A 17,153-nucleotide genomic window follows, 5' to 3' on the forward strand; every position below is an offset into this window, starting at 1 on the left:
AATATATTTAAGATTTTTCTTCTATTTGTTTTGCTGCTGTTCTTTTGTTTGTGGATTTTTTTGTTTTGCTTTTCTTAAAGTTTTCTAGAAACAGGCTCACTTTTTGAGGTTAAGAAGTAAGTGGAAGCAGGACAAAAGTGGATACCTTTTTTTGACCTGTCTAGGTGGAAGCACTGCAGGCTCAGCTGGAAGAGCAGACCAAGCTTTCTAGAGAACAAGTGGAAGGGCTCATGGAGGATAGACGGATTCGCATTGAGGAAATACAAGTTCATCACCAGAGGAATCAGGACAAAATCAAAGAGCTTACCAAAAAGTGAGTGTTCAAGAAAGCTGTACCTGACAGATTTGTAAATTCTTCCAAGGGGCTTAAAAGTTAACAGTCCTGTACTTTAGCAGCATAGGGAACTGAAAGGGAATTGAGAAAATTGTCTTCATCAAACACCCATGCCTCTACATAGGTGGGTGTCCAGGCTTCTCTAGGAGTGCTGTTGATTGTTTTCTTGAAGAATTGGCAAGTATCCCACATGCATTTAACCCACTTTAGAGTTTCAGCTTGATCTTAGACATTAAGAAACGTTCTCTTAAAAAAAAAGAAAAAGAAAAAAAGAAACGTTCTCTTATCTGCTGACATGTTATCTGACTCAATATTGCAGGGACCTTTTCTTTTGTGTGGTCCTTCACAAATGTGGGGAAAACAGCTACATACCTATACCAAAACCACAAGCTCTCTGTCCTTGCTATGTTTATTCCTCACCTGCCCGCCTTTCCCCACTTTACCACAGTCTCATTTCATCCCCACTGTTTACTAGGTCTGCCCTTTCTCAGGTCATCACTGACTTCTTAATTTCCATGACCAGTTATCTCTTTATAGTCCTCAGTGTAACTAGTATCATTCTGCATATTTGGTACCTCTGATCACCCTTTCTTTGAAATTAATTTCCTCCAATTTTTTTTAAAGATTTTATTTATTTATTCATAGAAACACAGAGAGAGAATGAGAGGCAGAGACACAGGCAAAGAGAGAAGCAGGCTCCATGCAGAGAGCCCGATGTGGGACTTGATCCAGGGTCTCAGGATCACGCCCCGGGCTGCAGGCGGCACTAAACTGCTGCACCACCGGGGCTGCCCAATTTCCTCTGATTTTTGTAACACCTGTCTTGATTCTTCTACCCTTCTGACCCTCCTCAGCTTTTTGTGTGGTTCCAGTGGCCAGACTGCTGTACAGAGCTCTTTATTTTTTTTTTATTTTTTATTTTTTTTTATTTATTTTATCTATTTATGATAGTCACACACAGAGAGAGAGAGAGTCAGAGATACAGGCAGAGGGAGAAGCAGGCTCCATGCACCGGAAGCCCGACGTGGGATTCGATCCCGGGTCTCCAGGATCGCGCCCTGGGCCAAAGGCAGGCGCTTAACCACTGCGCCACCCAGGGATCCCTGGAGCTCTTTAATTGAATATGTTCAAACACCTCCCATTTACCATGTCTGAAACCAAGCTGCTTTTCTTTCCCAAGAAACACTGCCTTGTTCCTACTACTTCATTCTTTTTTTTTTTCATTTAGTTTAATGATATTACATCCATCCCACTTCCCAGTCTTGAAACCTAATGATTATCTTCAATTCCCCACTCTTATTCCTGAATTCCAAGCCCTATCGAGTATGAGCCTGAGAAGCCTCTCCAATCTGTTCTCTCCCTCTCATTCTTTTCACATGGATTCAAGCTATTCTATTCTTTTTTTTTTAAGATTATAAGATTTTATTTTATTTTTTTAATTTTTATTTATTTATGATAGAGAGAGAGAGAGAGAGAGGCAGAGACACAGGCTGAGGGAGAAGCAGGCTCCATGCACTGGGAGCCCGATGTGGGATTCGATCCCAGGTCTCCAGGATCACGCCCTGGGCCAAAGGCAGGCGCCAAACCGCTGCGCCATCCAGGGATCCCTTTTTAAGATTATAAATATTTATTTGACAGAGAGAGCACAAGCAGGGGGAGCCTCAGGCAGAAGGAGAAGTAGGTTCCCTGCTGAGCAAGGAACCTGATGTGAGGCTTGATTCCAGGACCCTGGGATCATGGCCTGAGCTGAAGGCAGACACCTAACTGACTGAGCCACCCAGGCACCCCAGATTTTCTCTATTTTTAAGTAATTTCTACCCCCAACATAAGGCTCAAACTGGTGACCCTGAGACCCAAGAGTCACGTGCTCCCACTACTGAGCCAGCCAGGCTCTATTCTTGTTTATGGCGCTACAGTAAGCTAACTGTTCATCCTATCCCTGATCCTTCTGTCTTCTACAGTCTGCCTCACTGTTACGGGTTAGTGTCTCTGTTAGGAATTGCCCAACTGCTCAGAAACCTGTGAAAGCTCCCCATTTATCTTATGATAAAAGTCCTAGGGCCTCAGCATGAAATACTAGGGTCTTCATCTTCTGGCAGCAAATTAACCTTTTCAGCCTCAGCTCTTCTGCTGTATTTCACTGTATCCTTCATTCTGACTACTAATATCTCTCGCTTGTGGGATCCTTGTAGTGTGGCAGGCACTTTGTTGTACATGGTCACCTCTTCTCTGAAGACTTCCCCAGGCAGAATTCAGTTTTTCCTCCCCTACATTTCTATGATGACTAGCTTGCCTCTGATGGCACTTACTATCACTTCTTTGGAGTTCTCTCTCTTCCCCAGAGGCTCACTGTGGCCTCCATCCTGCCCTGTGTGCATAACAGGCACATAATAAATATCTTTCCAGTACTTGGTAATCCTTACCAAGATGCATATGAGTTCCTCTTTTTGCACTAAACATTCTACATTTAAAATTTTCTTTCAGGGTGTCTGAATGGCTCAATTGGTTGGGCATCTGCCTTTGGCTCAGGTCATGATCCCAGGGTCCTGGGCTTGAGCCCCGAGTTGAGCTCCCTGCTCAGTGGGGGACCTGCTTCTCCCTCTCTCTCTGTCTCTTCCTCTGCTGGTATGTGTACATGTGTGCACTCTCTCTCTGTTTCTCTCTCAAATAAATAAATAAAATCTTTTTAAAAAATTTTATGTTACATTTTTAACGTCTTTTTAACTTCTTTTATTTGTCATATTAAACTTCTCTAGTGCCTCTTCCTCCACTTAAAAGTATGGTGATTGGGGTACCTGGGTGGCTCAATCAGTCATCCAGCTCGTGATCTCAGCTCAAGTCTTGATCTCAGGGTCATAAATTCAAGCCCTGCTTTGGGCTCCACAACCAGAGTGGAGCCTACTTTAAATGGTTATTAATATTCTAGAAGACAGTTTAAAAAAAGTGATTAAAATTGGATGTGATCTTAAATTAAGAACTCTGGTCAATACAGGATAGAATATGCCTTCTGGCTCTTGCAGGTTCTGTTTCTTTCTTTCTTTTTTTTTTTTTTTTAAAGATTTTATTTATTTATTCATGAGAGACAGAGAGAGAGAGAGGCAGAGACATAGGCAGAGGGAGAAGCAGGCTCCATGCAGGGAGCCCGATATGGGACTCGATCCTGGCTCTCCAGGATCACACCTCGGGCTGAAGGCGGCGCCAAACCACTAAGCCACCCGGGCTGCTCAGGTTCTGTTTCTTTTAACACAGAATAAATATGTTTGCATATGGCCAGCACTTCTCCATTTTCATTTTTATTTTTGGTATTCTGTGCTTATGCATAACATGTTTATTTTCATTGGATGTTAATTGTTTTTTAAGGGAACAGTGCTTTTAAATCATCACAGTAATTTGTAATTTTGTATCTGTCTTCTAGAATATTAATAACCATCTTAGTTTAACATCATCTGCATATCTGAGCATATAATCAGTCCCTTATATTAGATAGATCATCCTAAGGATATTGAATGACATGAAATCCAAGGCCTTTAATGACTGTCCTTTGGGTCTCACTTTCAAACCATTTATACATTAACAAGACTATTACTTGCCCAGTTTGTAATTGAGAACATAATGTAAAATAGAATAAAATACCTCATTGAAAGCAAGAGAGATCTTGTGGTAACTGAATCAGTCTCTCTTTCTTCATACACATACATATATACCTGAGTATGTATATATTCGTCTGGTGACAGTTATCCTGCTTTGTGCCTGCATTATGCTATCATGTTCTCCTTATCTGTTATCCTATTACTCGTGAAAAGAACTAAGTTTATCTGACATTATTTGGTCAGGGGGAAATTACAATGATTGCCTCATGGTATGTAATATTCTTTGCAAGCAATTTGATCATATGATACAGCATTTTTCTAGAAAGTGTTGATGTTAAACTGATGAGTTGCTAACTTCTAAGGATATCCTTTCTTAAAGATAGAAGCTTCATTTGCCTATTCCTAAATCTCAATAGTCAGCAGGAATTTATTTTGTACTCTGTATATGTTTAATAGTTCTTGACTATTAAGTGTTCTTGACAGTCTGGTGGTAGCAGGGCAAAAGTAAATGATAAATAAGGGATATGCTTTTGCTCAGGTTAGAATATATGCATGTTGGGGCGCCTGGCTGGCTCAGTCAGTAGAGCATGTGACTCTTGATCCCAGGGTTGTAAGTTTGAGCCCCATATTAGGTGTAGGGATTACTTAAAAATAAAATCTTAAAAGAGAAACAAAAATAAACCTATTGACAGTTAAAACAAGACATAGTGTATGAGCCAATGTCAAATTATAACACAGGAGTAGAGAGTTACCAAATTTCAGAGAATGGAGAAACTAAATGGGCCGAGCTTGTCACAATCCCTCCATAGAGGGAGGTTAATCTTGAGAAAAGGACAAGATTTGATATCAGGCAGTTTACATGTAGAGCACAACATAAACAAAAGCAAAACTATTTTTGATATTTAAGTACTTGTGTTCACCCTCAGTCAGGGAATAGCCCATACTTGTGCAGGCTATGTGTAAATATTTTTGTAAATCTTTTAATTATATAACCTGGAATTAGCACTTGGGAAATCATCTATAAAGACCATCTATGTAGGGCACTGGGGTGGCACAGTCAGTTAAGCGTCTGACTCTTGATTTCAGCTCAGGTCATGATCTCAGGGTCATGAAATCAAGCACTACGTCAGTCTCCACACTCAGTGGAGAGTCTGCTGGAGAGTCTTTCTTCCTTTCCCTCTGCACCTCCCCTTGCTCCCACCCTCCCCCCCGCCCCGCCCCCCCGCCACTCACAAATGTGCACATTCTCTCTCTCTCTCTCAAATAAATAAATAAATACATCTTTTTTTTTTTTTTTTTTTTTAAGAACTAGTGCACATGGATAGGTAGGTATATTATACTTTGGTAAAACATGTACGTTTGCCAGTGATCAGATTAAGTGTGTTTTAAATACTGCTAATGATATTTTATAGAATTTATATACTGTACAATTTTTAACCTGTATCTTCCCTTTATTTGAATAACTGTGTGTCATATATACCATGTAAGCATCTTGGTGTCCACATTTGTACTTTCTTTCATAGTCTCCATCACACCCAAGAACTTCTTTATGAGAGTACCAAAGACTTTTTGCAACTCAGATTTGAAAACCAAAGTAAAGAGAAGTCATGGATGCTTGAAAAGGATCATTTGATGTCAAAGATTAAGCAATACAGTACACAGTGTAAAAAGAAAGAAGATAAAATTGGAAAAGTTTGGCCAGTCGTTCATGAGATTCATCGTAACCAAAATGAATATGTTAAGGTAGTTTTCTTATGTCTTACAGAAATTACTAATTTTTTTCTGGAAAAGTTGAAAGAACTCAGAGAATTCCAAAGAATGTAAAAATTGTCATACAAGATCCAGGAAGTGGATGGGCAGCCAGGGTGGCTCAGCGGTTTAGCACCCCCTTCAGCCTAGGGCCTGATCCTGGAGACCTGGGATCGAGTCCCATGTTGGGCTCCGTGCGTGGAACCTGTTTCTCCCTCTGCCTGTGTCTCTGCCTCTCTCTCTCTCTCTCTCTCTCTCTCTCTCTGTATGTCTCTCATGAATAAATAAATAAAATCTTAAAAAAAAAAAAAGATCCAGGAAGCAGGACACTGGGTGGCTCAGCAGTTGGGCACCTGCCTTCAGCTCAGATTGTGATCCTGGGATCCAAGATCGAGTTCTGCATCGGGCTTCCTGTGAGGAATCTGCTTCTCCCTCTGCCTATGTCTCTGCCTCTCTCTCTTAGCCTGTGTCTCTCATTAATAAATAAATAAGTCTTTTTAAAACAACAACAACAACAACAAAAAAACAAGATCCAGGAAGCTGTTGTAGCAGCAGCCTCACGAAATAGGTTTTAGAGAGTAGCTTATCATTATAGCATTTGGGGATTTAGAAAAGTAAACAATTGATTCATTTATTCAGTCAACAAATATTTATTGCACTCCTACTATGGCCTAGGTTCTGGGGCCACAGCAGTAGATAAATTAGACTAGGTCTGCTTTCATGGCATTTACATTTTAATGGATGAAAAGGCAAGAGAAGGGAGGAGCACCTGGCTGGCTCAGTCACTCTTGGTCTCTGGTAATGAGTTCAAGCCCCACATGGGGTGTAAAGATTATGTAAATAAATAAAAACTTAAATGGGTGAGAAGGTACAGAAACAAAACAGGGAAAATTATAGTTTATTAAAAAGTGGTATTAAGGAGTTTAAAAGATTATGTGAAAATTATATGTAGTTGCTGAAAGTCTACTCTTGTAGGGAAGCACAGGGACCCTCTGTTAAATCTGGTGTTGTTTTATAGTTGAGACCTATAAAATGGTCTTCTTCTTGCCATACAGATCTAGGGGAAGAGTATTCCAGGCAAAGGGAGGAGCAAGTTTAAAGGGAAGAGAAGAAATATTGTGGTCATAGAGGAATAAGCAAGAAGGAAGTGGTAAGCAAAGAGGTTAGATGGTGGGCAGCAGCCAGTCATGAAGGGCCTTGTAGGGTCTTTACAATCCTGGTAAGAATATTTAACTCTAAACATTGCATGTCTTTGAGCAGCCCAGGTGGCTCAGCAGTTTAGCGCCGCCTTCGGCCCGGGGCCTGATCCTGGAGACCCAGGATCGAGTCCCATGTCGGGCTCCCTGCATGGAGCCTGCTTCTCCCTCTGCCTTGTGTCTCTGCCTCTCACTCTCTCTCTCTCTCTCTCTGTGTCTCTCATGAATAAATAAATAAAATCTTAAAAAAAAAACCAAAAAACAAAGAACATTGCATGTCTTTGAAGGATTATGTGTAAGGAAGGATCACGATCTGATTAAGGTTTTTACCGATCATTCCTCTGCTCTATGGAACATGTATGTTATGTGTTCTTGTTGATTCTATTTAAATAACTTCAAAAATGTATCCCAAAATTTATATTTTAACATCCTATGTGGGACAGTTCTGAACTCCATTATCTGACCCTTCTCAGAGCCAAAACTTTTGTTTTACTTTAAAGATTTTCTAGTATGTATGCTTTAGAAAAAAGCAAGAGAATCATCTAGAAATAGGAGGCTTTCAGATGTTCTCCAAAGTTCCTTTCCGTCTTGTTCCTTAACTCATTTTAGACTTAATTGAAATCCGTTCGTTTCTTTCTTTCATTGCCCAAGTGCTATTTGAATTACCAAAATTGTAATTTTATTTTCCTTTGACCCGCAGTCCCTAAAGGATAAGTTAGTACAAGAGAAGAAATTGTCCAACATGTATCAAGAGCAGTGCATGTCCCTAGAAGAGGAGCTTGCCCGAATTCGTGAGGAAGAGGGAGTGAGGAGAGAAATCTTCAAGGTACAAAATTCTCTGCCACTTCTGATGGAGTGGGAAGTGCAGATGGCTCAGGGAATGCTTCCCTCATCTTCAGAAATGCCTTGCCATGTCTCTATATTTAGGATCGCACTAACAAGATGGGGAAGCGGTTACAGGTGATGACAAGACGCTATGAGGCCTTGGAGAATAGGCGTATCTTGGAAGTAGAAGGCTTTAAGACGGATATTAAGATTCTCCGGCAGAAGCTAAAAGACTTGGAGCAAATCCTCTATAAGGTAATTGTGAACCCTGAATTACTGAGAGGAAGAAAAGGGGTGCAGGTAAGGAAACATGGTGGTGGTGAGGGCTCCTCAGAAGAAAGATGTTTCTGAGGTTCCCCTCGTGGTAGAGCTTAGTGGATCACCATCTTTCAAGCCTCACTAAGATCAACTGAAGTACACGCCAGAGGGAGGATGCAGAAGATTGAAATCATTGCTTGCCTGTGCCATCGTACTTCCATCTGCTAAACTTAGCAGAAAGCTCCATCCTTCCCAGTTCAAGAAGTAGATGAAAAGAACTGTGTCTATTTTACCAATGGGGAGAGTGAGTGAGTGAGTGAGTGAGTGAGTAAGGAAGAATTTTCTCCTGTCAAACATGGCTTTATTTAGAATTCAGGGTACCTCAGAATCCTTCTTAAAGAGATTTTACCAGTCAGCCACATATCCTAAATGATTGCTATGTGCCAAACAAGGTTAATTATTAAAGGGATTCTTTTCTCTCATTCTTTGGCAAATTTACCAGTAATGTTTATATTGGTCTCTTTATGCATTATTGCTTTTTTATTGTCTTACAGCTTCTTTACTACTGTATGGGAAAGCAGAGTCTCATGCCTTTTCTGCTTTAATTCTTCTCTACACTTTCCTTCTTTATATAGTCATTAAGCAAGCTAAGGGTTGAATTTCTCTTACGTGCTAAGTCTCCCAAAAAGGAGCCAGCGTAGCCTAGTCTTTGTGACTGATTTTTTTTTCCCCTGGCATGTGCCATAATCATTTCTTCTTCTTCTTCTTTTTTTTTTTTTTTTTTTTTTTTTTTTTTTTCAAATCTCTAGGCAACACTTAATGCCCGGGCAAACCAGGATCTTGCCATCCTATGTGAGGTGCGTGACAGCAATAGACGGGCACATAAGATACAAGGAGAACTGAAGAACCTAAAGTCCAAAGTCTTTGGTCTGGAAAATGAACTTAGGCTCTGTTGAGGTTTACATTTCAACGTGGCACTCATATGAAATAGATCGGTTTCCTGAAATCTGCCAAAAAGGTCATCTTCTCCCAGAAACTGTATGCACAGAGTTGGCTAGAATAGTGATACCTGTTATTACGAATACCTATTATTAGGAATTAGGGATCACTAAAAGAGCCCTTCTATCACACTGACCTTTAGCTATCATTTTTGCTGTCCTTTTTTATATTTTTGGTCTGGATTATAACCTGAATTCCATAGAGACTTTCCCACATTATTTCTCCCATTTATAATCTAATGACAGGGTTTTGTGTTTTTTTTAAAAAGGCAGTGATGGGGATCCCTGGGTGGCGCAGCGGTTTGGCGCCTGCCTTTGGCCCAGGGCGCGATCCTGGAGACCCAGGATCGAATCCCACGTCAGGCTCCCGGTGCATGGAGCCTGCTTCTCCCTCTGCCTGTGTCTCTGCCTCTCTCTCTCTCTCTCTCTCTCTCTCTCTCTCTCTGTGACTATCATAAATAAATAAAAATTTAAAAAAAAAAAAGATTAAAAAGGCAGTGATGATGAAAATTCAGGAAGAAAGTATTTTTGGCTATGAGCTCAACTGAGCATCAGTAGTTGAAACTCTGCCTAAAGTCAAGGCATCCTCTGAGGTTGCCCAAGGTAGCAAATCACAATTTATCACATGGGAACAAGTAGATTCTGCTATTTAACTTTCTTCTGTCGTTAACTGAATTACTTATGGACCCAGTCTCAGGAAGTTACACCAGAGGGCACTAGAGACCCTAGTCTTTTTTTTCTTCCTTCCTTCCTTCCTTCCTTCCTTCCTTCCTTCCTTCCTTCCTTCCTTCCTTCCTTCCTTCCTTCCCTCCCTCCCTCCCTCCCTCCCTCCCTCCCTCCCTTCCTTTCCTCTATCTTTAAGCAAAATGTTCATCTAGGAAAATAAAGGTGCCGCTTTGGTAAGAGTAAGTGAAAGTTCAGTGATCCTTGTCTGAAAGATCATTATTTTACCAATAACATGTTTTTAAAAAAATAATGTATATATTTTAATTAACTATTTTTCAATAAAAATGTAATTGAAAAGATTCTAGTTTCCTATAACTTCTTGTTAAAAACCGCATTTATGGGATCCCTGGGTGGCGCAGTGGTTTGGCGCCTGCCTTTGGCCCAGGGCGCGATCCTGGAGACCCGGGATCGAATCCCACATCGGGCTCCCAGTGCATGGAGCCTGCTTCTCCCTCTGCCTGTGTCTCTGCCTCTCTCTCTCTCTCTCTGTGGCTATCATAAATAAAAAAAAAAAAAAAAAAAAAAAACCGCATTTATAACTTTGTTAATGCCTGGTTTAGTTACTTGTTCCATGGTGTCTGTGGGTTTATACAAAAATTTAGGTTTTACTGTGAAATTCTAGGATTTTAATAAGCCTTTTTGTTTTGCCTAGCATCAAAACATCAACTGTAATGAAAAATTCTTTAAGTGTTGAACATAAGGAAGAACCATCCCTTATGTATATCCCTCTAAAGCCCAAGACTGATCCCTCTGGGAATTTCTGGTCAATTTATTAGTGAAAATAATGTGATCTGTTATCATAATATGATCATATCATATCATATATCAGGCTCTTAAAAAAAAAAAAGTAGTATTTCCTACTGGCAGTTCAATCACCATTTTCCTTTAACACAAATGTGAAAACCTGAGTTCTTTCTTTTGTCCTGGCTGAGTCAGAAGAATGATGCTATATACTAAGCTAATATCAACTGACTTTCCAGAGTGTGTCCAGGAACATAAGCAATTATTGTCCCAGATGCATAGCAGTTTGCTTTAAAAAAAGGATATAGGGGATCCCTGGGTGGCGCAGCGGTTTAGCGCCTGCTTTTGGCCCAGGGCTTGATCCTGGAGACCCGGGATCAAATCCCATGTCAGGCTCCCAGTGAATGGAGCCTGCTTCTCCCTCTGCCTGTGTCTCTGCCTCTCTCTCTCTCTCTCTGTGTGACTATCATAAATAAATAAAAATTTAAAAAAAAAGGATATAGGTGGAAAAACAGATAAAGTGTTAGTGCCTTTGGTTCTATCACTTGAAGATAGATGAGTGGGAGGGGATATTTGTGAATAAGATGTTGGAGGAGAATGAGAGCCAGACCCAATGGCAGTAGACAGAGCAGATGAGTAGATAATCCTAAAGGGTTGATTGCCTCCTTTTTCACAGAAGAAAGAAAATAAAGGCCTTCCACTGAGAGTGGGATGGAGCACTGCTGTGATAGAGAGCTTGAGAAGAGGGAATGTTTGGGAAGATGAGAGCACACTGGTGGGATCCCTGGGTGGCGCAGCGGTTTGGCGCCTGCCTTTGGCCCAGGGCGCGATCCTGGAGACCCGGGATCGAATCCCACGTCGGGCTCCCGGTGCATGGAGCCTGCTTCTCCCTCTGCCTATGTCTCTGCCTCTCTCTCTCTCTCTCTCTCTGTGACTATCATAAATAAAAAAAAAAAAAAAAAAAAAAGCACACTGGTGAGGGACAAGTGATAGAACCATTAGGAGAAGGTCTTGATGGATTTAGTGAGTTGAATTGACTGCCAATGAAAAAATGTCTAGGATTCCAGCAAGTCACAGTCTGCATCATGGGCCCTCCTAACTTCCCAAGTAGGTAAGAGCACAGAACCAAATGGATCTAGAACAGGTCGACAAGCAGGAGGAAGGCCTGGGGGGTTTGGCTGCCAAGTGAAGGGAGACACTACAAAGAAAGTATGTCAAAGTGTTTTTTGTTTGTTTTTAAAGTAAGCTCTAGGGCAGCCCAGGTGGCTCCGCGGGCTGGCGCCGCCTCGGCGGGGCCTGATCCTGGGGACCGGGGATCGAGTCCCACGTCGGGCTCCCTGCGTGGAGCCTGCTTCTCCCTCTGCCTGTGTTTCTGCCTCTCTCTCTGTGTCTCTCATGAATAAATAAATATAATATTTTTAAAAATTTAAAAAAATTTAAAAAAATAAAGTAAGCTCTAGGCCCAATGTGGGGCTTGAACTCATGACCCTGAGATCAAGAATCACATGTTTGGGGCGCCTGGGTGGCTCAGCGGTTGAGTGTCTGCCCTTGGCTAAGGGCATGCTCCTGCAGTCCAGGGATGGAGTCCCACATCAGGCTCCCCTGGGGAGCCTGCTTCTCCCTCTGTCTCTCATGAATAAATAAATAAAATCTTAAAAAAAAAAAAAAGAATCACATGTTCTACCAACTGAGCCAACCAAGTGCCTCCAAAAGTTTTTTTGTTTTGTTTTGTTTTGTTTTTTGTTTTTTAAGCTTCTACATTGGTTTATGGGTCTAATCTGTGAAGTATTCCACTCCTGGAATATGCCTGGTAGTTTAGTTTCCAGTTAATCCTACAAAAAAAGCAAGTGTGAATGAACACAACCTGGGCCTGTGAAGCACTTACCTGATTACTTCCTAAGGTGGCATCACAGTATACCCATGTTATTGTGTACGGGGTAGCTCTCAGTTTGGGGATGACATAATGTTTTTCTGAATTACCAGATGATAAAATTCACATCTTAAGTGGTACATAAGCAAATGGAGTAAGATTGTTATTAAGAAACCCACTGCCCTTGCCATAGCAGCTTTCTGGGAGCCTACCCATCAAATGGCAGCAATTACTGCTTTTGTTTGCAGATCTTTTTGGTATCTCTCCTCTTTGCTTCTTGGACTGCGTGGCTTTTTGGAAACCAAGCCACTATGCCTTTTTTTTTTTTTTTTAAACTAAATGTGTTGTATTGACAGACCAACCAATGGCAATGTGAAGTAGAGAAATAGACTCAATTAAATATTGGAATTTAGGTTGTTGTAATAGAGTCATGTGAAGTTGGTGTGCTAAATATGTATTTGTTTTAGTTAAATATTTGTTATAAAATCCTATGCTTGAACAGTTAGCTCATGTACTTCCATTTATTGATATCTATGTCAATCTGTCTCCTTAGATAATTTTAGATTCACACGTGGTTGTAAGAAATCATACAGAACGATCCTTTTTGTCCAGTTTCCTCCCACCACTCCATTTTGACATGGCTAGTCTACAGTTTTTGCATCTCAACAAATTCCCAAATTGGACCACAATATTTCTGATGGGCCTTGTCTTGGTTTCGTGACTTCCCCCCAACTTTGGCTCGCAATCATCCTACCCAGTAAGCATCTTAGTATTTAGCCATATCAGTGCTAATTTTAAATTTGTACAATCTTGGTATTGCTATGTTGACTGTTCTTTGCCTTGACATTTAGAAAGGGATAATGAAATATTAAATAGTGGGAACTAAAATCTGAGTGAGCCTAATGTAGTATTGTCATGCAGATTTCTATAAAATTTCATTTGGCCCCAAGCTCAATAATCAGTCAAGACTGAACAGGTCTGTCTGGGGTTCTTTTATTTAAACTGGAGTGTTTCTCCATTCCAGCCCTAGAGCTCTTGTGTCACTCCCTAAGCCAGGCCAGCACCCGATAAGCTTCTGCAGAAAATAGCTATGTTCTCTTTCTTGCTTCATGGCAAAGCAATGAATTCCTTCCTCCAAAAAAATGACCTTATAAAACTCTTCTTTCTCTGTATGTTCTCTGCTCAAATCCTCTGTAACATCTTTGGGATTCTGTATTTCTCTACTCAGTCTGACCATAACCCTCTTGAATTCATCCTGCCCCTTCTCCTTGTATGTCATACCTGGCCTCCCAGCCTCACCTCCTGAGCACTGGCATCTGAGGATTCCTCCCTGTCCCCACCTGCTTTGTAGATCTCTGTCCTCTCTGACTCCTCTGTCTGCTGGGTCTTGTTCACTCCTTGTCTGACTCTCTTCTCCTTACCCCGACAATTTCAGTGTTTCCAGGACTCTGTCACCCACAAGATCCTCCCTAGGTGATCTCATGCTTTTCCATCATGCCAACAACTAAGGGTGAGATTATTATGGGATTTCTTTTCCTAAAGTTCTCATAAAGTAGGAGTAATCTCCCTTGAGAACAGTATTGAATTTTTTTAAGGAAACTATTATTTTTAAAATTTATTTATTTTATTTTATTTATTTTTTTTTTTTTATAAATTTTTTTTTAAATTTATTTATGATAGTCACACAGAGAGAGAGATCGAGGCAGAGACACAGGCAGAGGGAGAAGCAGGCTCCATGCACCGGGAGCCCGACGTGGGATTCGATCCCGGGTCTCCAGGATCACGCCCTGGGCCAAAGGCAGGCGCCAAACCGCTGCGCCACCCAGGGATCCCAAAATTTATTTATTTTAAAAAGTAATCTCTACACCCAACCTCGCAACCCCAAGATCGAGAATTGTATGCTCTTCTGACCGAGCCAGCCAGGCACCCCAAGAACAGTATAGAATTTAAGGGAAAACTTAACTGAAAGCAAAATTTTCCATGTAGTAAGCCAAGGTACCACTAGGATGGGAAAATATATATAGCAAAGGGTGACTGAACCCAGATGAGAAAAATATATCAGATTGATTTAAAGTCCCCAGGTTCACTTTGTAATAATCTGAAGGAAAACTGAGAGCATGAAATGTCCCCTAAAAAGATCTGGGATGATGGAATGCAAGGTTTCTCCCTGCATATCTCTTACTGACCTGTACTGAACAGCCCTCTCTTGAGGGTCAGATGTCAGGTTGAAGTGCAGAATCTGTCAAGGCAGAATATTTTTAGAAGCTCTAGGGAATATAAAAGTTACGAAGAACTCAGTGCTTAGGGGATCCCTGGGTGGCTCAGTGGTTTGGCGCCTGCCTTTGGCCCAGGGCGCAGTCCTGGAGTCCCAGGATCGAGGCCCGCGTCTGGTTCCCGGCTTGGAGCCTGCTTCTCCCTCTGCCTGTGTCTCTCCCTCTCTCTCTCTCTCTCTGTCTATCATGAATAAATAAATAAAATCTTAAAAAAAAAAAAAAAACTCAGTGCTTAACTTTCTCCAAAAGTGCTTCCTTATACATAACACCCACCTTGACCATCCTCCACTACCACCGCACACATCCCGTGTATGTGGTGAATATATGAAGGGCCAGGAAAACAAAGTAACCTCATCACATAACTAGTTGTGCTGTCCTTGTCCCAAGTCACTAGACTGGGTTTACCTCTTCATAGCTTAGCCTGATGAGAATGTTCTGTTCCAATTGGTTCTTGGAAACAGACTTTATTATTTCTTTTATGGTGAAAAAAAAATCTATATTTAGATTTGGCCAGCTGGACTCAGCATAGATGATCCCAATTTTGTTGGCAACATCCATAGCATCATAGTCAGTAGCCTTTTCTCTCCAATAGGCCTGATCAGGGTGTTGACCTTGGCCATGACAATGTCACAGAGCTTCTTCACAGCCTGTTTAATCTGGTGCTTGTTTGCCTTGACATCCACAATGAACACAAGTGTGTTGTTGTCTCCTATTTTCTTCATGGCTGACTCAGTGGTCAGTGGGAACTTGATGATGGCATAACAGGCAAGCTTGCTTTCTTGGGGGCACTCTTCCGAGGATATTTGGGCTGCCTTCAGAGACGCAGTGTCTTGGCCCATTAGAGGTAAGTGATATGCAGATCTTTTTTCTGTGGCTGTGGATGCCTTTCAGCACCCATTTTCTTGGCCTGGCTTTGGCTTTGGGTTTGGGAGGTGCAGGGGCTTCTTTCTTTGCCTTCAATGCCATCTTCATGAAAGGGTTGGTTCTTGTAAACTGACTCTAAATCAGACTCCCCTACTCAACACCTTAGTGTTGACCTAGGTAGGAGGTGGAAGCCTCCTCCACCATCAAGAGGGTCAGAAATCCTTGTCCTCACCCTACCTAAACCCTTCCCAGTCCTGACAAGCCTCAGCGTTAACGGGGTTAGCTGCCTGCAGAGGGCGTTGAGAGTGGATGAGCAGTGTTGCTTTTTAATTTTCCCTCTCCAGGGCCAAGTTAAATTCCGGAGAACCACATACAGTGAGGATTTTTGTTTTCTTTCTTCCATCCCCAGTCCGGGTGGCGGCAGAACTCAAAGGGTAGTCTGTTCTGGGGAAAAGACGGCGTCTGCCTCTCTCCTAAACCAGCCCTGATCAAATCCCAAGCAGCCAGTCCTTAGATAACACAGATGAGAAACCTGAAACCCAACAGCTCTGACTCTCATCAGTGCCCAGCATCACCGTCTGGAAACTGAGACATGCTGCTGAGATGCCACAGTGATTGAGTGTTAAGTGGCATGGCTGGGGTTCTCTCACCAGAGTTTATAGCCTGGACCTATGAACTTAGACAAAGAAGGTTTTCAGAAAGTCTGTCTGGGGCTTGAGCACTGGAGCTGTTTTGTGGCACTCTGCACATGTCCTGGCCGTTAGGATCATTGTTCTTCCCTCACAAAGCCATAAGGTAGGTTAATCCAGCCATGTTGTCCACTTGCCTGCGTTGTCTGCAGCATTCCCAGCAGGTGAGTGGATTCGACTGTGTTTAAGGAAAAGGAAGGAACATCCATATCCCCACTTTTGCTCTAATAGAGGAAGACATCCTTAAATGAGTGGCTTTAAGAGAAGGCAGAGCCTCAGAGGATGGGAAGTAACATTTTCCATTATTACAGTTTGTTTATTGAATGACTTCTGGGCTGGATGCTATAGAAGGAGTACAGGTTGTAGAGTGTAGAACAGATATGGTCATTGACAAGCCCTGTTAGGGATTTGAGAAGCCTGAATTCTGGAATGGTAGATGTATATTGAAGAGTTTCTTCAGGATGAAAGAACAGAGGTAGGACATTTAGCTTCCCTCAGAGGGTCAGAGACCCACAGCTTATTCTGAAAATGCTGAGAACACCCTCAGTGCCGCAGAAGGTGGTGCCAGAGAGCTAAGTCGTGCAAGAAAGCTGCCTCTGAGTCTACCATCTGTACAGCCCTCCAAAGGGCAGTGTGTGTACACCTGTATATATTTGTATTTGTGGGGACCAAGCCTATGGGATGTGTCTTGGGAGAAGAGAAGAAAGGACGAAGGGTTTACTCAGAGGTACATGGGTCATGGAGTTTTAAGCCATGGCAAGCCATATAGCACTTAAACATCAAACATTACCAGGACTTGGGGGTGGAAAGAAGCCACTCAGAGCTGGGGGTCGCTATGCCTTAGCTTCAACTACAAAGCCCCACACCATTATCTATAGTAGCAGATTGCAGGATGCAGATAAGAGAGAATCTCTTTCCACTAAAGGGTGAGAGAATGCCTTTCTAGTAGGGTTTAGTGGTCAGAGAGACAGGAGATGGAGCTCCAGGGAAGGCTCACTTAGCCTCTGTTTCAGCACCAACTAATGAGCAACAAAGAGGAC

General features: G+C 41.9%; 1 protein-coding gene across 2 annotated transcripts in view; it reads left to right on the forward strand.

Annotated features, from left to right (window-relative positions):
* The window catches only part of CCDC77 (coiled-coil domain containing 77), a 32,833-nt gene extending 22,858 nt beyond the window's left edge, over positions 1-9,975 (forward strand). For both annotated transcript variants that reach the window (XM_072799464.1, XM_072799463.1), the window contains exons 9-13: positions 165-313; positions 5,448-5,667; positions 7,570-7,695; positions 7,797-7,949; positions 8,762-9,975. In XM_072799464.1, the coding sequence (XP_072655565.1) occupies positions 165-313; positions 5,448-5,667; positions 7,570-7,695; positions 7,797-7,949; positions 8,762-8,908 (795 nt within the window). In that variant the 3' untranslated portion in view covers positions 8,909-9,975. The remainder of the gene's footprint in view (positions 1-164; positions 314-5,447; positions 5,668-7,569; positions 7,696-7,796; positions 7,950-8,761) is intronic.
* The last annotated feature ends 7,178 nt before the right edge of the window (positions 9,976-17,153 follow it).

Source organism: Canis lupus, chromosome 25 (assembly GCF_048164855.1).
Source record: "Canis lupus baileyi chromosome 25, mCanLup2.hap1, whole genome shotgun sequence".
Lineage (NCBI taxonomy): Eukaryota > Metazoa > Chordata > Mammalia > Carnivora > Canidae > Canis > Canis lupus.